The following is a 22,289-nucleotide window of genomic DNA, read 5'->3' on the forward strand; positions in this document are numbered from 1 at the left end:
CAAACTCCTTTGCGGATCTGGGGCCAAATTCTTCAGGCACAGGCAATGCAAATCAGCCCCTGCAACCCACACTCCGGCAGGGGGCAAACAAAAGGAGTGGCTTGTTTAAGTCTGGGGCACTGGGCACCAGCAACAGCCCATCTGCACATCCCAACCAGGGAGGGAACACACTGGTCAGATTCAGACGCCCAACCGGGGTTACTCAGCTGGAGGGCCTGGCCAGTTAGCGAGGGGAAGCAGGAAGAGGTGCTGTGATAGGGAAGATAGAGGTTTTTCCATCCCTGGGCAGGAGACAACTGGAATGAGTCACGCCTGCCTCCCACGTACTTCAAGGCAGGATATTACCCTCCTCGTCCCCCACCCCCGCTCTGGCCTATGCTACTGCAGCCCTTAGGGAAGGGCCCCAGGACGCAGCCCTCCCCACTTGCAGCAGGTGAGGCCAAGCCACGCAGCCACAGGTCTCACCCCAGCACCAGGGCAGGCAGGTACCAGGGTAAGACCGAAAACCAGGGCAGCAGCCTGGAGGCAAAGCCTGGGGCCTTGTCTTTAAGAAAGGGAGACCAGTGCCCTCTGGTGGCAGCCGGCCTCTGTTACACACTGCACGCCCCCAGCTTGCTCCACGGCCAGCTCTTAGGGGATTTAAGCAGCTCGTCACAAGACAGACCTCGGAGCTGCTTGGTAACAGCCTCATCAAGCTCTCCCCTGGCCTAGGGCCTGGCCCCCATCTCATACTCATCTAACACCTCGACAGGCCCCGCTGCTCTCAGGACCCACCCGCAGGCTCAGGGTAGAGGAGTGTGGAGTAAGCAACTCCCCCACCCCCTTTTTCAAACGGCTCTGGGAGGTGGGGCTTCGGCAGCACCCTGGCTGCCTCCTTGCAACAGAGGAAGCAAAGGCAGAGCAGGTTAATACAGGCCCTGGGTATAAATGGTGATGATCTAGGGGCAGCATGGTCGGGGGGGGGGGGGGGGGGAGAAATCGATCCCAGGCACAGGTAGGTACGAAGGGGTGTTTCCCCTCTTAGCACTCCCACCTGAGCGTCGCTCATGCGGCAGAGGAAAGTTTTCCGCTGCTGGGGGTCCTGCAGGCTGCCCGCTCCCTGCTTCGGGGCTGCCAAAAGCAATGGCTGCAGAAGCTGCTGCACAGGGGGAGAGATCAGGAGCTTCGGCACCAAGGGCAGAGTTTTCTGCCCCTGAAGCTGCATGGGCATGAGTTGGTCGCCATCCTACATGGGCAGCCCCTGCAGGCACAGGGGCACATGTGCTTAGGGCATTACACTGGCCTAGCTAGGGTAAGTTTGTTTTCCTGTTAGATCAGGGAGGAGGACACCGACGCCTTTAACTCAACCGGCAAAGTACAGAGCCTGCCCAGGGAATTGCATTGAAGGTCAGAGAGCTCCTGCCACAGGGAATACGGCTGAGGCATTTCAAGTGGTATGAATTTAGCGCACGGAAAAGATAACTGGCCTCCTAGCCCTGGAGAAGAAAGGCCAGTGTTTAGCCACAGGACAGTGCCCGGCCCCTGTGGGGCATGGCGAGGGGGAAGCAGGGTAGGGTTTGCAATCACATGGACATGATGATGTGGACTCTATGCAGGGCACCCTCATGGTGATCTACTGTTAAGCAGCTTAGCTAACCCTCTCCTCTGGCTGGATTCGAACCAGCGCCTTGGAGGCGAGAGGCACATAGCGAGTTTACCAATATAAGCTCACCCTGCTGAGGCTACCTTGTCCCCTCCCACCCACGTCAGAACAAAAGCCAATGCCGCAGCCCGTTGCTACAGAAATCTTTATTCCTTTCAAATAAAGACAGGCTCGTATAACCTATCAGTACTGGCCTGGGCGTGTCACAGAGCAGAGGAGCGCATGGGTTCACTCGTTCCTAATAAAAACGGACCTACACCAAGGTTAATTCATCTCCCTGCCACACCGGCACTAGGACATGGCACAGAACACGCCACCCATGAGCCCAGACAGCCAGGTGGGCGAACCACGAAAGAGGGCTCAGACCCTGTCTACATTCATAACAATGAGAGTCAGTGATTGGCCAACCCCTGACTCCTTTCAGGCAAAGCTGAACACTGATTGGCTGCTGGTTGTTGCTGCGGAGCTGTACTACAGCCCGCCTTCCAACACATGCTTCAGGCAAGGAGCTAGAGGCACCATCTGCCTTTCAATGCTAGGCTCCGATACAAACCAACCAACCCCAGGCCCCGAGCAACGGCAGAGCCGCTGGTCCCCAGAGACCTCTCTTAGCCTTTCCGTTGGGGACCCTACGCCAAGTGGAGACTTGCTCTGGGAGTGGGCCAGGGGTGCCAGGGGCTAGTGGCTCTCACACAGAAGGAGTTTCTATCCACCCCCACTGCCATGTTCATGACAAGTGGCGGGATTCCCCAAGATCCAGCCCATGCTTGTCTCCCTCCTCAAGGCCCTGTGTTGTGTTGACATCTGCTTACAGCTTCGGGGACTGGCTAAGGACTTTCCCTGGATGGGAAGTGAAGCTGATCCTTGCTCAAGGACAGCAAAGGATTGCCAAAGTGCAACACACTCGAGCACACCAGAAGGCTCCCAATTAATCCAAGCAGCTCGAGACCAGACCGTGGACAAACCTCACATCTCACCTGGTAGTTCACACCTGCCTCCCCTCATCTATTTAATCCCGCACCGGCACCTGGGGGTAAAGGTATTCAAAAACCAGGAACATACAGGAGTGGCTGCGAGGTTCCCTCCTACAGCCCCTTGGAACGCCCAGCAGATTGGTACAGAAAGGACACTTGGAGATCACACATCACAGCCAAGGAAGAAGCCAGGAAAACACATGTTTTCTGCAGATCTGGTACCGGCTTGGCAACCAACATCTCTTTGTTGAGCATCTCGTTTCTCTGATCCACTATGTATCCAACCAGGCCTAGAGATCAACCTGTCCAGGTCCCAGTACCGGTCCCTCCCTCATTTTACACAGACATTTCCATGCTCCTAGAACAAGTTCGCTTGAAAGCACCCTCTGGACGGCGTCCACTTCATTACGGAAGTTAGGTGCTGGGTTACGGCATGTGCACTGGTGCTTTCGACTGGGATTGGCACAAACGCACGGGTCTGTTTAATCTCCGAGTGGCCCCGGGGGCCCGACAGCTCAGAGTTCAAGAGGTACATGACAGCCCTCAATGCTGCAGCTTACGCAGGCATGGGGCTGCCTTTTGAATCCATGACCTTTGGAGCTATGGCACAGGAGAAAAGGGTAATACAGTCAGAACGGGAGAAGGGCAAACATCGCCTCTTGCACAGGAAGAGACCATAGCAATATTCTCCGCTAGGCATTTCCTTGTTCTTTCAGTTTACAGTATGGAGCCCAAATCCATTAGCTAGGTAAAGAGAACGTTGGAGAGATTTCTAGGCGTAGCTGCTGTCCTATCCGACCACACCCAGGATACATCCTTGAACCCCGACTGCCGGGGTCCTACTCCGTCTCTGGTTACGTAGCCTGGCAACAAGTGACATGAGCGCAGAGTAGCAGTTACACTCCCTGCAGACATGGGGCCCGATCCTGGGAAGTGACAAGCAATCCTTTATTCCTAGTGAAATCCACAGGACTGGAGTGTATCTGGCAACTGCAAGGATTGGGCCCCTGTGAGATTCAAAGTCTTTGGTCACAGATTGTCTCCTCTGTTAAGCAGAGACACACGGAAGAAAGAAGGGGTTGAGAGAGACCAGCTGAAAAGGGATTCTCAAGCCACACAGTCACTAGCCAGCTTGGCTTTTCAATGTGGAAGCATTGAACTGTAAAGCAACAAATTCCTCGCTGCTACCTCCCTGGAGGGATCAATGAGGAAGAGTTAGCACAAAAGCCAGGAAAATCCAGGGCATTCTTCGCATTCTTCCACTCCTGACATTAGAGTCCACAGACCAGAAGAGGCCAAACGAGCCGCACATGCTATGTTTGCATCCTGATTATTGTTTTCCAGCTTGAGAGACTGTTTCTTCCCCCACCACTGCTGGTCTGTATGCAGACTCTTTCTTGCACTGGATGGTTGTATAGAGCAAATCCCAGGCTAGGGCAGATGGGAGGGAAGCCAAGAAAGGAAACTGATTGGACCTGGGGTTGAAGACAGCATGTGGCTATAAGGGTCAAAGTTAGGGAAACTGAAATTCAAGGTACACTACAGACTCGAACAGTTACCTTGAACTATCAAAGCAGCTGTCAGTACAATGTAGCAAGGGGGCAGCATCAAGGCAGTGAATGTTTTACCGACGACGAAATACAAAGTTGACTGGGTAACAGGCCATAGAGCAGCCGTAAATGGATATGGGTGGTGGAGGTAGAAATGTGGTTTAGCTCGCAGGCAAGAGGATTGGCTAGTGGGTCGAGGTGGGGATGGAAGGCAGGACTCCTGGGTTCTGTTCCCACGGGTCAGTGACTTGACCGTGCAATTCAGTTCACCTCTAAAAACGTAGGCAGATTCTGACCACAGGGTCAACGGAGGTTCAGGTGGTGTCTGCAAAGCACTCCGAGGTCCCTGGGTGGAAGGCGGTAGGGGAATAACTACACGGAAGTGACAAATCAAGTACCACAGACGGTGGGCTCTGATCTGGCACATGCTGGCAACATGCAGGGAAATGGGAAGCGCATAGAGGCCAGTCAACACCCAAAGGCGGGGCGGGGGTAGGGGAGAAGAGGGACAAGCATTGAGAAGTGGCTTCTGCATGTGACTAACATAAGGAGAGGACTGGGGAGAAAAGTCCAAGGGAATTAGGCCCTAGAGGGCCAAACACTGAATCAGGCCACTAGGGCAGGAGAGAAACTGAAGATCTGGCCAGTGACAAATAGCGGTTAGGAACATGCAGAACAAGGAGCAGGAGTCAGGAGAAACCCTTATGACCCTGCTGTGGCCAGCAAATCCGGTCTAGAGTACTGGGCACAATGCCAGGCAGCCTGGAAGAGAATCAGGGAAGAGGCAGAAGAGACAGCAAAGGGGACAGCAAGGAAGGACCTGCATTGCGTTAGCCAACTCCATGTGCCTGCTATTTGATCTTTCCCATCTCTAGCTTCCACGATGCTGGTATTCCTACTGTACAAAGAAGAAAGAGGTTGATAGAAAAAGGCTGCACAAACCCCTACAAGGTCTCAGGGCCGAGCGGCACCAAGGTCCAAGGGGAGGGAAAACAGAAGCCACGTGACAGGCAGAGACTGAAGCTGGGAGGTATCCAGCTGCTTCGGGAGCGGGAGACGACGAGCAATTCACAGATGAAAAAGGCTCCGAGAAGCAGCAGGAACAGCCCCAGCCAAGATGGCTCCAGGAGGCCAGGAGGTGCAGAAAAGGAGATGCAGGCACCAGGCATGGGGAGTTGACGTGGGCAGGTATGTTCATGGCAGCCCCTGCTGCCATCAGAGCCACAGCGTCCCCAGTGTATCTTGGGAAGACGCCTGCCTGGGTTCGGGATCCTAGACTCCCGGTGCTCTCCTGCCTTGGATAAAGCTGGGTCTTTGATATGCAGGCCAGCAGGGAAGAAGCATGGAAGGAGAAGGCCAAACCCTGCCCTCATTAGGACAAAAGGACTCAATTCTCCAACCCAGCACTGGCTCAGGAGAGCTCAGCCGGCCTCTTCCGCAGCCAAGATTGAGGGAGGTGCAAATTAAACCCTGGGAAAGGGCAAGGATCATTGAGAGGAGGCCCTAGCATTACAGAGACCTTCCAGAGCATCCTGTGCAGCTGGGAATGGTGCCCAGAAGCCCTAAAGCAAGCCCAAGCCCCACAGGCCAACAGATAACTAGTAACTGCTGGATGGGAGGCAGCTCTAGTCTCAATGGTTAGGATTATCGCAGGGTGATCAGTTCTCCACCCAGAATGGTAAGAAAATGTATTTCCAACAGCAGAGTGGCTTGGAGAGTTTAAAAAGAAATTAAAGCCCTCCCCCAACTTGGGTCACTGAGGGACAAAGGCAGTTCCCGAGAAGGAAAGAAGGTCACGCTGCTGAAACAACAGCTCTTGAGGAGACTGCAAATCAGAGAGAGAGATTCTACTGGCAAGAGTACCGACAGGCCGCCACTGTGCAAGCCGGCTGAGGAGGTCGGCTAAGGTGAGTTGCTCAGGTCAGGAGAACTCGACAGCCGGGTTATGGACTGGCCAGTTAGAAGCCCCTTTTTCCAAAGGGTTTGGCTCTTCCCTCTCCAAACGCGTCAGGAGCTATCAAGAGTCTGTACAATGCACAGATCAGAGGCCCCTCCCTGAGCCATTCAGCTGTGCCCCACGGAACTAGTTTATCTGGGAACACCTGCTGATCTCTCTCCCCAGAAAGGCAAGAGTCTAATGAACTTGCAAGAGCAGCTCCCGCTGTCGGGATGCTCTAGAAGTCCAAGCAACTGCAGTACCCAGGTCAGGATCATCACAGCCATGGCTGCAGGGAGTTAGAAGACAAGTCACAGCTTCACTGCTGGTGGTCAGAGTACGAGGGGGGAAGAGAGATGGAACATTAAGAAAGCTCAGCAAGGGATTTCGTTAATTTCAGAGTAAGAAACAGCCCAAGTCCTTGGACAAGGACTGGACCCACTCGCAAGTGATTAAGAGCTGCCATTGCCAATATACCCTCAAAACAGGGGGCTGGCCAGAGACCAGCCCATAAATAGTGCAGCCTTCTACTTCAATATAGTGGGGCAATTAGGGGAAGGCTACAGATCCCAGCATGCAGTGGGCTCAGCAGACTACAGTTTGGATCAAAAGCATTGCATGATGGGAGTTGTAGTTTCTAGGCTGTCATACTTAGATACTGCACGCTGCAGCAGTCTACTCTGGTTTTATGCCATTAAGGTAGAGTCTCTCGGGCTCCTGGTGAATAGATGAAGCTCAAGTGGGCACACATTGGGTGTCTCCCCTACACAGGCCGTGGCAAAGGTATTCTCCCCATCACCGTGTCCTCCTCCCCAGCCCCACAAGCTCAGAGGATGAAGGCTAGCGGATGCTGCAGTCCCCCTCTCCAACCTGCAGCTTCTCCTGCTCCATTGACCACACCAGCTCCTGCACGAACTTCATCTCTGAGGCCACCTGCTTGGCCAGAGCCTCATAGCGGTTCTCCAGCTTCCGGTAGCGCCGTTTAAGCCCATTGGCCACCAGGAGGGTGCTCCTGGTCTCCTCCTGGGTCTGCTTTTTCAGGGCCTCTGTCTTCTGCAGCTCCTGCCGGATCTGGCGCAGGTCCTGGCTGATGCTCTCATTCTCCTCCTTGTACCAGGACTCCTTCTCCTCGTAGATGGAGCGCAAGGCTTCGATGTCCTCCCGGAAGGACTTCTTGTTCCTCTCCATCTCCCGGAGGCTCTCCTCAGCCGCAGCCACCTCCTCCAGGACCTTGGAGAAGCGCTCAAAGTTGATGTAGGTGTTGTTGGGGGGCATGCTGGAGTGGGACTTGATGGTGTACTCCTTGAGCCGAGTGGTCTTGAGACGCCGCCTCTCCGGCTTCTTGCCATTGTCTTCGTTGCGGACGTTCCGCCTCTTGATCACCTGCAAGGAGAAGGGAAAACTCAGCTCTCGGGTACCATCCAGCATCAATGACTCTCCCCTCCCACCTCCAGGCTGTGCATTTAAACAGCCTAACAGCAAGCCCTGCAGTTGCATTCACACCATATCCTTCACAGCATGGTTCACAGCCAGCCCACACGCAGTGCCGTTCCCCTACCTCCACGGTGCAAGCCAATATTGATGGAGACATGGCCTCCGGTCCCTCACTTCCCTGCCTGTAGAGAATTCCACATTGTTTTGCCCCCACCCCTGCTTCAAGGTTGGCCAGGAATCAGCTCCCTCTAGACCAAGTCAACACAGCTGCTAGATCTCTCCAGGCTGGTGGAGCAAATGAGAAGCAAAAGCCTCTTGCTTAAAGGGTGATGCCAAGTGTAATTTAAAGACAACACGATGAATGGCCGGATTCTCCAGAGGAGGCTGAGTGTGCGCCGTTCCCATCCATAGGAGTTGAGCTGTTCGGTACCTTTGGCAAATGGAGCCAGGCCACAAGAATTTATGGATTTTTACCTTAATCCAAGGATGCTCCAAGCTCTGGGCAATTGTCATCCGCTTCCTGCAACGACATTAGGTCTGGTTGTTAAAGGCTACAGCAGCTGGACCGAGCTTTTGGCCCACTCAGGTCACTAGTTTTCAGATGAAACCCACACGCAGAGAGAGCTGGGCCAGTTATTCTCAGTCTCTGCTTTAATCCCACCAAGTGCCAGCTGTCAAATCAGCAGCAGCTTCCCAAACACAGGCTGTACTGTAATTATTTGCCTTCCTGCCCTGCGGACCCAACCGCTGCCCAAGGCGAACTAGCTTCTCTGCTAAGTGAGGGATCCCTTTTAGAGCGGAGCTGGCTGTCAGAGGCGCTGCAACAGCAGTCTGGTAACAGACTATCGTCCTGGAGAGACGAGAGCCAGTCCAACAGCTCCCATTAAACCTGCACACCTGGAGCAGCAGGTGTTTTGGCTTTGAGGATATTGTGCAAACCTGGACCTGTTGATGGCAGATAATAAGCAGCTGTCGGAGGCTTTGGACATGAGAAAACAGCACTTCTAGCTGATTTATGGCCTAAGACAGGGGCAGTCGCCTGCCATTCCGCTTACACGGAGTGTGTTCTGGGGTGACAACAAGCAGCAGGTTAGCCAAGCTCATCCACTGCACAATGGCAGCAAGAGGGAGGCTGGGGCTTTTAGAGGCTGCTGGCAGGGGGCAGTACTGGGCACACAGCAGACCGTCCCCACGCTCGCTCCCCACAGTTCGTTTCAACCGACTGGTCTCGTACTTGGGGTCCTTGACAAGCAGGCGCCGGATGAAGTCCTTGGCCAGCTCGCTGGTGTTGCTGAAATACTCCTCGTCGAAGTCATAGTTCACGGCGGAGATGTTCGTCAGGGTCTCCTGCTTCGTTTCGCCCAGGAACGGAGAGGCGCCACTTAGACTGCAGGGAGAGATCAGACCCCGCTCTGTGCCAAAAGCACCAAGCCCTGCCGCTCGCTCCCAAACTCCAGCTCTGCAGGACTCATGCAGCCCCCAGGAGGAACTAACATTACTTTGGTTCCTCTGACCTTGGTTACATTTGGGGGGTGGGGACACACTGATGGACTCACCCCAGGTCAGGCAGTGACTCAGTGGCAGAGCTGGGTGTAGGACCCAGGAGTCCTGAATCCCAGCCCTTGACAACACAGTCTCCTCAGGCACAGAAGAGCATATTCTTACCCAGAGAGAAGAACTGTCTTTATACTCACAGAATGTATGTGATGACCCCGATGCTCCTAGGGGGGAGAGAGAGAGGATATAAGATCACTGCATTGTAGATCAGTTTTTAGTCAGGTCTTTTCTCACTCCAGCCTCAAGTCTTTTAGGTTTTCCAACAGAGGGCACAGGTTAGTGACAGATCGGTCCATCCTGCAGTCAGCTTTCCCCAAGATTTCACCTTTCCCTTAGCACAGACGTTTTCTAGGTCTAGGACAAGGTTCCCTGTTAGCGTCCCAAGTTAAAGATCAAAGCTCAGGTCAGGGAATCCGGGGTTGGGTTACTTCATTAGAAACATCCAGGATGCGCAAGCCACCCAAATCCCACTCAGCCTTCAGTGATTACAGGCCTATCCCAAGCCCTGGCCCACAAGCCCAACACCCACCCACCCCCACCCCAGAGCTAGATTTAGCAGCATTCAAAGAGACTAGTCTGTCTCAAAGACGGATTGGTGGGGCCCACCAGGAATTAAGGCCTAATTCCTCTTCAGAGAGAGAGGTACCACAGAACCAGGTATCGACCTGGGACAATAGATGAAGCACAGGAACAGGAGTGAGGGACAAAAATATATAAAAGCAGGGAATTAGATGGGGACACTGAGCAGACAGCAACGGGGTCAGCAGACCCCAGCCAGAACACTGCCTGGATACACAAGACAACCAAGGGACAGAAACAAGCCCCACAAATGCAGAATCCCCTCCTCCCAGACTGATTGCCAGTGCCAGGCTGACAGCCCCACAGACTGAAGCAACCCATTTACCTACAAGAATGTGCCACATACATATTAGCACTACAAGCTAGTCTATGGGCCAAGATAGCACATGGCCTGCTAGCTAACGTATCAGCTGGTATGAGCCGCTTCCCTCACATTGCCCACATTGAGCACTCCTCAAGCACGGCTTAGAGGGACTCCCCTCCAGCAACAAGACGACGGTTCAGTCTCCAGGTGCATTTAATTCTTGGCGTCTGTAAGGAAGCTGCCAGCTGGTGTCTACCACAGAGAGGGTACAAACACCTGCTCACTAAGAGCTGGGCCGAAGCCACCCACATCAGATGTTCTACAACGGGCCTGTGGTTATGATGGAGCGTCATGGCATACTCACCACATGTCAGCCTCCAGCCCCAAGGGCTCGTAGTTCACGATTTCAGGGGCTTTAGAAGGAGAGAGACAGACAAAGTTATGCTGCAGGGAAAATCCATTGCAAGCAGCTTCAGCCATCTCGTGCAACGACTCAAACCCTCACCCAACTGGACGTAGCCAGAGCTTTGGTGATACTTTGACGTCCCCAGGCGAAAAGAGCTGTAGTAAGGGTACCCAAATCTCACCCAGTCCAGGGCTGCACTGGCAGCTTCCTCAGACTCAGGGCGGTCCTGGCTACACAGCTGATAGAGCGAAGGGAGGCCGTTGTGGGCTCTGATACACAGGGGCAGCATGCAGGAATACAGCTCCCAACCAGCCACTCTGGCTCTCCTTCACTGCGAAGTCACAGGGCATCTTTCCCAGATTCAAACAAGCCTCTGGAACCCCGCGAGCCGCCACTGTCCCACTTCTCCTCTTACCTACGAACTCCGGGGTCCCAAAGATGTTTTTGAACTCGTTCCCTGCTTCGATTTTGTGAGCAATGCCGAAGTCGATGAGTTTGATGCGGGGGTTTGGCACGTTCTTGTCCAGCAGCATGATGTTCTCAGGCTGGAGAGAAGCAAAAGCAGTAGGGCTTTTTCATATTGGCTTCCAGCAACGCTCACTAAGATCCCCGTACCTTTGAGTGCAACTCTATACTGGAAAGAGACATCCTGTGATTCCCTAACCCCCTTTCCCCCCCTCAGGCTTGGTCTAGCTCTATACTACAGAGTTAGGTCAACGTAAGGCAGCTTATGGTGGTGCCAGGGCTGGGGCCCCCAGCCGAGAGCCCCACATGGTGGTGCCAGGGCTGGGGGCCCCAGTTGTCAGTTCCCCCTACCCAGTTAAATCAGTGAAAGTGCTCCTGGAGAGGGTGCGACAGCCAACAGAGGGGGCATTGCATGGACACGAACCACCAACCTAGCTTAGGTCAAATTAATTTTTTAGCATAGATCAGGCTTCAGCCGTCTCCGCTCAGAATACGGCTTTCCAAGCTGCCAGCCCAGCAGACTCTGCCTGGGATCTGAAAGGCAGCTTGCTCTCCCGCAGATGTACCGCCGCTGCCGAGGGGAGTTAAAAATGCACGCAGCAGGAAGTAGAGACTAAGCAGCACACGAAGCAAGTGTGGCTGGTGTGGAACCAGTTCTACATGGTTATTTCAAACCTCCACTCAGAATGCCACAGATAAGCCTCAGCTGCAGCTGAGACCCTGGACTCAATGCTCAGTGACTTTACACAAGCACTGCGTGCATTTTGCTACTGTGGTTTGTTTACTGTCTCTCAAGAGCCCTTCACTGCCTGTCCCAGCTTCACCTGCCCAGGTGAAGCACAGGGTATCCGATCTGGGTTCAGTGTTTTGCATCTGTGCTTACACGCTTCGGTTTGACTCCAAAGCAACAGGCCAGAGTCTGATCACGGACACACCAGCAAACACCCAGAGTACTCCACCAGAGTAAACGATTTGGCACCAGTGCAAACGAGAGCAGACTTCAGCCCATGTGTTTCGGTTCAGAGGGCTTGGGAAGTGTAGACAAAAGCAAGTCCTGATTGCTTGGTCTATGCCTCACCTCGAAAAGCACACCTCATTTCCCATCCCCCGTGGCACCACACCACACCCAAGAAAAAAGAGCGCCAACTACTGGACCATGAACGATTTCCCGCAGCAGCCCCTGGAGCCGACCGGCTTTGTTCTCATTTAGCTGAGGAAAAAAAATCTAATGATATCAACGCACAAGATGGAGCCGGCCTCACAGCCAACAAGTCCGTCCACACTGACTCCTCTGCATCTAGCAGGCAAGGGCCCTGGGCTTCATAGGCCGAAACTTACCTTCAGGTCGAAGTGCGCTATGCGCTTGGAATGCAAGTAGTGGACCCCGTCCAGGATCTGTTTGAGGAACTGGGTGGCCTCTTCCTCCGTCAGAGACTCCTTCTCAGCCAGGAAGTCAAAGAGCTCGCCCCCCGAGACCAGCTCCAGGATCAGCACCACGTCCGTCTTGTTCTCGAAGATGTCGTGGAGCGTGATGATGTTGGGGTGCTGGATCTCCCGCAGGATGTCCACCTCCCTCTCGATCTCCTCCCGGCTCACGCCCCGCCGGCTGGACGACAGGCGCCGCTTCTTGATGAACTTGGCTGCATACTCCAGGCCGCTTTTCTTCTCCCGGCACTTCCGCACAATGGCGAACTGGCCACTGCATGGGGAGAGGGGACGCAGCAATTAATAAGACGTCTCCTCCCTGGCACCTGCCTGGAGGAATCGGTGACTGCAGTGGGGCAGCTACAGTCTGCTATGTTCTAAAGAGATCTCCCATTGGTGCATTTCCTCACTGAGAAGGGTACAACTCTTGACAAACCCGCTGGGGCCACAGTGCTTCCATGGGCAGCAGGTAAAGCCCTTCCACTCGACTCCAGGTCTAAGCGTCTGCCCTCTCCATGCACCACTTGGCCAGCTCAGGGATGGTGGCATCATGGACTCTGAGAAAGCTGAGCACCAAGGCAGAATAAAAGCCCCTTTCTTGGAGAGCACACTTCAGCCGCCTGTGGAGTACAAACAGACCGAATTGCTGCCAAGCCAGGACAGATCAATAGTTCAGCTCATCCCCTCTGGTTGTCAATATGTGATGCATCAGATGCAGGATTGGAATAAACCGATACCGCCACTATGTGCTGCTGTGCTGGGTAGGATGAAGGAAGGAAGGAACGAACTTCCCTCCTGGCTGCAGCTAGCATTCAGTTAACATCCTAGAGCATGAGGATTGATGGCCCATGCTGGTTTTATCCTAAGTACGTCACTGCAGATGCTATTCTGATTCATACAAATCTCTGGCCCTTCCTTGAAACGTATTAATCTACCCAGGTATCAGGAAGCGTATCATGGTAACAATGTGATTATGCTGCTTCGGCATTTGTACAATATCCTGCTGAAACATAGCCCTGTAACTTGCGGTTCAGTGCTGGAATCAGGCAGAGTTCCCGTGGTCTGATGATCACAATGGTCCCTTCCGGCCTTCAGATTTACGAAACTGGCAGCTCAAGAGTTCCAACCACCATTCCAGAGCACCCCGAGATGTCAATTTCATCGTGAGGAGCATTTGGGGAGAAGGGTGCCTGTGCAACTGACCCAGGCTGTAACGCTCGGCGCTTACAGCGCTCTTTAGATTTGCAAGTGCTTTGTGAATACTAATTTATAACACATGCTCCCCGCCATGGTCTACATCAGTGACACCCCCATTTTACAAGCAGGAAAAGCGAGACTCTGAGAGGGGATGTTACTGACACACAGGGAGTCAGCGACAGAGTCAAAAAACAGAACCCAGGGAATCCTGACCCCACCCAGTCCCTTGATCTACCCACTAAACCTCTGAAAGTTACATGCCCAGATTTAGGTGCATTTCTTCTTCTTCCTGGGAGGATCAAAATTAACTGCCCCTGCGTTAGGGTGACCAGATACCAAGTGTGAAAAATCGGGACTGGCGGTGGGGAGTAATAGGCGCTTATAAAAGAGAGACAGCCCCAAATATTGGGACAGTCCCGATAAAATAGGGACATCTGGTCACCCTACCCTGCATCGTCATCCTCCTCATTACACTGCCAGCATTTCCGCCTCCAATGGGGTTATTTACATTTTTAAACAGTGACATCAAGGCTCGCTTCATTGGTTGGCAGCTGCTGGGCCTGAACTTTCCATAAAAGGCTGCACTCGGACAGGAAACAGTCAGAGCTGATCAAATGCTAAAGGCTTCCCAGACTCCCACCAGCAAAATCCAGCAGTCTGGCTGGAGGAGAGAGTGCTGCGCAGGGGAGGAAGAAGCGGGGTTACGAAGCATGAAATGTCTAACAAACCAACGTCTTCTAGGAAATGCAGAAATAAGGAGGTCACCTTGCCCTTAACTCTCCCTGTTGGGACAGAGAAGTGATGAAATATTCACACACCAAAGGAGAGAGACAGCCAGAGCAGTAAAGACCTAGTGATTCCCTGGATTCCTTCTCCAGGGAGCACGAGGCACACCCTTTTTAAGATGCTCACCCCTTTATAAACACATTAGTCAAACCCAAAGCACAGAGGAAGGGGGAACCACTTGCCTCCTTTAAAAATCTTGTTCCCCGTCCCTCCCCCAGCACCCATCTCTCTTCACTGCCACAGTGGTCAACCTTCCAGCTGCCTGAACAAGAGGGAACAAGAGGAATTCATGCTGCTCCTTGCTCAGCTGGACAGGTTGGTGACACAAAACTCCTTCCCAAGGGGCTGGGGAGCCCAGAGATTAGAGGAACCCATGAAACAAACCTTTGTCTGCTGCTCAAGAAAGCAGAACTACAGCAGCAGCAGGCTGGTCCAGCAGACTTGAAAAGAGAATTCAACTAAAGGTCAACAGGCCCAGGAATGTAACCTTAAAAGCCTCTCGAAGAGCTCACCTGAAGAGTTGCCAGCTCTTATGCCCGGCAATGGAGAAGACCAATTACCATCTCAAGGTAAACAGAAGGATGTACCTATGCACTGCAGCATGGGCCAAACCCACAAAGCCCCACGCCAATACCCCTGCCCGGGTAACACTCCCTGCCTGTCCACCTTCCAGGAGCGGAGGGAGGATTGCTTGGAAAACGCTTTGAGCCTGTGCAGGGTTCTAACAAGCGTCATTCTTATTTAAACACCAACAGGGCCACCTGTGCGGTTACAGCCCTCAAAAGGAAAATACTGTCCCTAAGGAACTCCCGAGTGATATTCCCATACACAACACCACTTAGCTAGCAGTGGAGGACGCCGAAGGCAGTCCAAAGAACATCTAACGTTGCACGTTATTTAAACCAGAGACACCATGGCAATCACCAGCTAGGTTTAGATGCCGAAGTCTAATGCCAAACTTAAACGCCATTCACACACACACGGATCAGAATTTTTCTGGGCTTGCTACACCCGAACCACTTTAACTCTGCTTCTACAGTTCAGACTTGGAAGGCAGACTTCTTCAAGGGACACCACCAACTTCAGTTTGATTCAGAAGATTAATTTGGTGGGGAAAGGTTTTCTAAGAAGCCTAAGATCATCAGAAATGTGCCCACCAAAGGATTTTTCCATTTTTATTGTAATGTTTACAAGCAAGCGTTCCCCTACAGAGTCAAACTCCAGCGGCACTCAGACCTCAGTGGTTCAGGAGTCAAATTAGCCATCAGCGTTACCCAAAAGAGCCACAGGCGGGTGAATTCATTGTTTCGTTTCCTATTTGTATAGATTATTCTCACAGCAAAATGACTGACCAAGTATTATCATCTTACCAACTACAACTGGTTAATAACATAGTAAAGGCACCCTGATTGGTTAATAATTCAATCACACAGTGTTTTAATATCATGTGTTGCAAAGAGCCGCGGGAGACATGTTAAAGAGCCACTGGCGGCTCACGAGTCTGTCTGAATATCACTGTGCTAGGCCATAAGCCCTTTGGAACAGGAGCCGCATCTTCCTATGGGTTTGTATAGCACCTGGAGCAAAGGCCTCCACCGAGTGGGAGCTTTGGGCACTGCTGTAACAAACAGCAGCTCGATCATCAACCCCAAAAGCTTGGGGAGAGTTTATTTTTATGCTAAGGCATGGAACCCAGCTATGATCCACAAAGGTTTTGCATCCAGCATGAATAAGCCCAGTTTGTACGCAACACAATAGCCTCCTCTTCCCGTGTTCTAAAGACGGCCTAGCTTCTGCCGAAAGGCAAAGATGATTCATACCAGAAACGTGCCCCAAACATGCAGAGCGACTGAGACACCAACGAAGAATGCTAAGCAACCCACAGTCATCTGTTCGAGGCAGGGCAGAGCCAGCCAAACAGGGACATGAGGTGAGCTTATGGGGAAAAAGAGCGCCATAGCACCACTAAAAAAAGGAGTGAATTGTGAATAAAAATGCTTGGCCCTTCTAGGAGGGCCTGTCACCGTATGGTCTCTCTCATTGGCCTAATGAATATTTAATTATTTACACAAATGGAACGACTCCAGCAGGAGAGATTGAGTCCTCCCCCCACTCCCACCCCCATCGGGCTGGCTGGAGCTCTGTTGAAACTCCACCCTGAACGTGAGAAACTTTCCCCAACTGAAGCAGAATCGAAACTGGCCCATTCCCATAAAAAGTTTGTTTCAATGAATGAACTTTATCCAGCCAAAAAAAAAAAAAAAAGCGGTGTAAAAACAAATCCCCAACCAGCTCAAGTTTTAAATATTCATTAACCCTCATGCGACCCACGCCGGGAGGTGGATAAGGGATATAAACAGATTTCTTAACCTACCACTGAACTAGAGCTGGCTCTGGAGAAAGACACAGCAGCTGAACAGCAGAACTGCCCAACACTTTGAAACAGCAAGCCGTAGAGAATCCCACACCTGACTGAACACACAGAGCGGGAACATGGAAACAGGGTGTCGTGACCAGAAATGGAATTTGACTAAGGTAGCAAAAGAAACGCCATGGGTTTATTTAATGACTAGAAATGGTCAGGCTCTTGGCTTTATGGCTAGGAGACGGCACCACCCACAGCAGAGCAGGCCCCCTAGTTAGCACACTCACCTGCCCAGCTCTTCTCCCATCTCATAATGGTCCTCCACATTCTCCTGCCTGAAGGTGGACATGGCTGCCAGACCAAAAGGAGCCCGGCCCACACTTCGGAGAGCCAAAGTTTCCCCTGCTCCACGTGCAGACAGCACGGTTCAACTCTGGAAGGAGACAAGGGAAACGGGAGAGAATTGTTATGCCCCAGTCAGCCAAAGACATCCCAGCGCTGTGGAATGAGCAACAGAACCTCTGCATGACACAGCGGCACCTGCTCTAAACTGGATACAAGAGATGAATGAGCCCCGCACTTATGTTGCGTCTATTTCTCGTTCATTCGCACCCAGCCAAGGCAGGACTGATCCCTGCAGTCTGCTCTCCAGGGTTATGATTCAGTGTCCCCACACAGCTCGTGGGAAGATATTTCAGTCTAGCAGATTATTAAGTAGACCCTAGAAGCTACTAGCAGAACCCCATGGTGCTGGGTGCTGTAGAGACACATAGCAAGAGACTGTCCCTGCCCAAGGACTGGCCCATAATCACAGAGGGAGTCTGTGGCACAGCCAGGAATTAAACCCACATCTCGTGAGTCCTAGTCCACTGCTATCACCCCGAAACCATCATTCTTTGTCCCTCAGCCACCCCCCTTCCCACATTTTGGTTCTGCTTCCCCAACACCCTCTGCTAAGGGAGAGGAAGGATCACCCTCCCCTATTCAGCCCCATGACAGCACTGGGGAAGACCCATAAATAAGTCGCCAGGCCCTGGATGGAGGCCACGAGTGGCTCAATCAGCACATTGATTTTATAAAATCTGAAAGAGGAGGAAGCAAAGCTAAGCTTGTTACGATGTCTCCACTCTGCCCACTGGGGTGCACTGGAGGAGAGAGAGATCTACTCAAAGGAACTTCAGCCTTCTCTTTAATCCCCCCCCACACACACACACAAGCAAGCCTCACCCTCTCACCGCACTCCAACAACAATACAAGAATCACTGTCCCCATGGGTGCAGGAACAATGTGTATACTGGGGGTGCTGAGAGCCATCGAACCAAACTGTAAACCCTATATGTGATGGCAACCACTTCAGGCCAGGAGGTGCGGCAGTAGCCCTAATTCCAGCACCTATGAATGTCCCCAAGTTACATCTGCCTGGAGCGCCACACAACCCTCCACCCCTAACCCCTTACCCCCGCTCTACTCCTCGGCCCAACACAGTCCCCTACCTTGACCCCTAACTCCCACACAGCCCCCTGCCACACTCCCTACCTACACAGAGCCCCCACTCCCTATGGCCCGCCCCCACACAATCCCCCACCCTGTCCCCTAGCCCCCACACAACCCCCTGCCCCACTCCCTATGGCCCACCCCAACACAGCCCCCTAGCCCACCCACAGCCCTCCACCTTGCCCCCTATCCCCCCCACAATCCCCTACCCCACTCCCAACCCACAAATAGCCCCCCCATGGCCCGCCCCCACACAGCCCCCTGCCCTGCCCCCTATCCCCCACACATCCCCCTGCCCCCCTCACACACTGCCCCCACATGGCCCGCCCCCACACATCCCCCTGCCCCCCTCACACACTGCCCCCACATGGCCCGCCCCCACACATCCCCCTGCCCCCTTCACACACTGCCCCCCATGGCCCGCCCCCACACAGCCCCCGCCCTGCCCCACTCCCTACGGCCCGCCCCCACACAGCCCCCCGCCTCACTCCCCGTCCCCACAGAGCCGCCCCGAGCCCCGCCGCACCCCACAGAGCCCCCACCCCCCAGCGGCCGCAGCCGGCCGAGCCCCGGCCCCGCTCCGGACCCCGCACCTGGGCCCGCGGCCGCCGCATTCCGACGCTCCCGGCTCCTTCCCCTCGCCCCGCGCCCACCATTGGCTGAGCCGCGGCGCCTACGTCACCGCAGCCAGCCCGGCCCCATGCGCGCCATTGGCCGAGCCGGCAGCGCATCAGCCTGGCCCGGGGGGGGGCGGGGGCTGCAGCTCGGAGCCACGCCGGGATTCCCGGGAGGCGGGGCTCCCCCGGCCCCGCCCCCTCCGGGCGGTGAGCGCCCCCTCGCCCCGCCCACCCCTCCCCCCGGGCGGAGAGCTCCCCTATGTATGGACCCCCGTCCTATCCCTGCCCCATCCCACAGGCGGTGGGGCTCCCCTATGGCCCCTCCCCCCGGGCGGAGAGCTCCCCTATGTATGGACCCCCGTCCTATCCCTGCCCCAGGACTCCCCTATGCCCCCACACTCTACCACGCCCTGTCCCCAGGGTTCCTAGTGCCCCCTGTGGCCCGGCTCCTGCCCCATCTCCAGAGTTTCCTCTGCCCTGCCCACCCCACCCCAGTTCTACTGCTGCTCACATCCCTTCCTTCCTTGTCCCTCGTCATGTGCTGACGTGGCCCAGCCCTAGAGAGATTCCCCCCCCGTACCACACCCCCCTTCTCCAGGGGAGGGGAGGTGGGCTCCACCCCACCCCTATACCACACACCCCTCTTCTCCAGGGGAGCGGAGGTGGGCTCCCCTCCACCGCTGTACCACCACCCCCCTTCTCCAGGGGAGCGGAGGGGGGCTCCCCTCCAGCCCTGTACCACCACCCCCCTTCTGCAGGGGAGGGGAGGGGGCTCCCCTCCTCCCAGCTGCAGAAAACACGCAGGAGGTGGACTTGCTTCTGTCTGTTTTAACCCTTGCAAACAGACACGCTCCTCCATGCGCCAGGCTGCAGTGGGGCTGGACTCCCAGCCTCCACTGGGCGTTTTAGGCACAGTTCAATGCGTGCTGTGTATCCGTGTCTAACAGCTGCCGAGCCGGGAGATCGGAGTAGTCCCTCCCTGCCTTTCCACACCCACAATGTTCCAGGGCGGCGGAGCCAGCGACATGTCGGTTGTCAGTCACAGCGGTGTGGATTTTAAAACCATTATTTATAACTATACAATTTAAGAACAGAGGCCCTGTCTGCACTGCTTGGGTGAACCCATGGCACTTACTGTATGGGTCCTTCAATCTCCCCCTCCCACATTTTGGTGTAACCTTTTATGTCCTATCCTCCATGGAAGAGGTGGCTGCACTGGCTTGGAAGCTGTTTGGGGCAGGGACCATCTTGAAAGATACATGTAATTTTAACACTTTCACCTTTTGGTGCTTTTCATCCATAGATTTCCAAGTCCTTTCCAATGGTATTGTGCTGGCAAGTGTCCTTTGCTGCAGGTGTGTCAATTTATTGAGAGTCCTTGGGCTCAACATGAGGGCCCCTGGACTCTTCATTCCCCACATTTAATATTATGCTCCCAAGGTGGGCAGAAAAGACCACTCACCCTTGCACGGTGCTTTGTGCAGAATGCAGCAGACAGAGCTGTGGCTGCTCTTTCTTCAAACACCTCTCTGTGCTGGGCTGACAGAGCAATGTTTGAACAGACCGTGTTTCCCAAATGCCAAAAAAACCTGATACCTCCTGACATTTCTGAGCCAAATCCCATTTTATTTAACAGCACTGAAGCCGTTTTCTTGAAGGTGACTGCCCTCCTCCTTTCTTGTAGAGTTGTGCTAAGAGGCAGCTGGCTAACAGCTCTCAGGAGCAGAGCAGGGAGCCCAAACATCTACACTGCAGTCTTACGCGCCCCAGCCCAAGTCAGCGGACACAGGCCAGCTCTGTTTTATTGCAATGTAGGCATGCTATGAACAATCAAACTTAAGAGTAAGAGCTGCTCCTTTGCCTTTGGATGTGGGACTTGGCTTCACTCCACCCGTGGCATCACTTGAGCGGTGGGGGGGGGGGGCAGACTGCAAAACACCGATTGGATGGGTAGGAGATAAGTTGTAACTCAAGCTACTGCACCCACACCATGGAACTAGGTGGACCACCAGCAGCTGTTGAACTTAAGCCGCGCTGATGGGCCAGTTAGCTGGAGCTTAAGGCATCCTTAGTTTGCGCTGGAGGTGAGTATGGAGAGCCATCATGCTACAGACAAAACTCTCATTGTAGTTTAGTTCACGCTAACAGCACAGTGAAGATAAGCCCAGGGAGAAGCTGGTAAGCACCATGTGAGTTCAGTACACCACCTACAGCTAGCAGTAGGAGCTGCATCAGTAGGGATGACATAGGCAAGGCAGGTGAGGTAATATTGGACCAGCTGTCAGTAAGAGAGAGAAGCTTTCAAAGCTCTTTTTCAGGTCTGGAAAAGATCTTCCATTCAAGGCAGAGTGGCCTGTTAACACCACTGCAGTCATAGGACAAAAAAATGGGGGTTGTGGGTTACACAGATTGTTGTAATAAGCAATAAAGCCAGTGTCTGGTCAGTGCATGATTTTTAGTCTAGCAAAGGAACGAATTTAAGCTCCCAGGCTTGTCTTCTGAAAGAATTGTGCAGGCTTCTAGATGGATGAGGACTGAAAGGTCAGAGATTGCTTTGTAGGGAAAAGCGTTCACCCATACGTAAGGTAAGGATTCAGTCATGGCTATTTTTAGTAAAAGTCAGTGACAGGTCATGGGCTATAAACATGGAAGCCTATGACCTGTCCCTGACTTTGACTAAAAATACCCAGCAGGGGGAATGGACAGAGCACTGCTGGGCTTGCAGATGCTCCATCCCCATCACTGCTCCTGCACAAGGGGCTGACTACTCCTGCGCTAACCCCAGCCACTGCTCTGGCAGACCAGGAGCCACTGCTCCAGTGGACTCAAGGCTGGCTGCCAGTGAGTTCTTTAGCACCGCCGAGCTTGGCCCCTGCTCTGTGGCTGACTGCTGCTCCAGCCCTGCCCAAAAAGATGACACAGAGGTCCCAAAAAGTCACCAACTCTGTCACAGAATCATATCCTTAACCATAGGTGATGAGGTGTTTTTGTCTTGTTTTCCTATGGGAGTTCATTCAAGAGCATGGTGATTGTCTGGGTTCAGCCACCTAGCATTATTGAGGCATTTGGCACACTGAATGAGGTATACGACCTATTGTGATGGGCATGTGTAGGATCCATTGACCTTGAAAGGTTTCAGAGTAACAGCCGTGTTAGTCTGTATTTGCAAAAAGAAAAGGAGTACTTGTGGCACCTTAGAGACTAACCAATTTATTTGAGCATAAGCTTTCGTGAGCTACAGCTCACTTCATGGGATGCAGTGAAACCTTGAAAGCTTTGTTGAACATTGTAGCAGTGCAGATGTCTGCAGATTTTGCATCTGTACTTCTGGCAGGGTCTGGTGCTACTTTGTGTCCTGGTCAGTGGGGAGCTTGAAGGGGGTGGTATATCTGAAGGCCAGAAGTGGTGGGTTCAGAAAAGATTTTTCAGAATGTTTAAAGGCCACATCACCTTGAATGGTCCCTTCTGGGTGCTTTAGGCTAATCTATCTGTTCCACCTTGCATTTTGCTGTACCAGGGGGAGTATGTTTCCCAGAAGAGCTCGGTGTGGCTCAAAAG

General features: G+C 53.5%; 1 protein-coding gene across 1 annotated transcript; it reads right to left on the reverse strand.

Moving 5' to 3' along the window:
- Nucleotides 1–1,772: 1,772 nt before the first annotated feature.
- DAPK3 (death associated protein kinase 3) lies at nt 1,773–18,765 on the reverse strand. Its single transcript, XM_077842072.1, has 9 exons — nt 18,708–18,765; nt 16,908–17,053; nt 12,186–12,546; nt 10,798–10,927; nt 10,341–10,389; nt 9,231–9,257; nt 8,771–8,923; nt 8,011–8,056; nt 1,773–7,485 (listed from the first exon to the last, which is right to left on the reverse strand). The coding sequence occupies exons 2-9, from the start codon at nt 16,967–16,969 to the stop codon at nt 6,943–6,945; spliced, it is 1,371 nt and encodes a 456-aa protein (XP_077698198.1). The 5' UTR covers nt 16,970–17,053; nt 18,708–18,765; the 3' UTR covers nt 1,773–6,942.
- Between the last annotated feature and the right edge of the window lie 3,524 nt (nt 18,766–22,289).

The sequence above is a fragment of the Eretmochelys imbricata genome, chromosome 25, assembly GCF_965152235.1.
Source record: "Eretmochelys imbricata isolate rEreImb1 chromosome 25, rEreImb1.hap1, whole genome shotgun sequence".
Lineage (NCBI taxonomy): Eukaryota > Metazoa > Chordata > Testudines > Cheloniidae > Eretmochelys > Eretmochelys imbricata.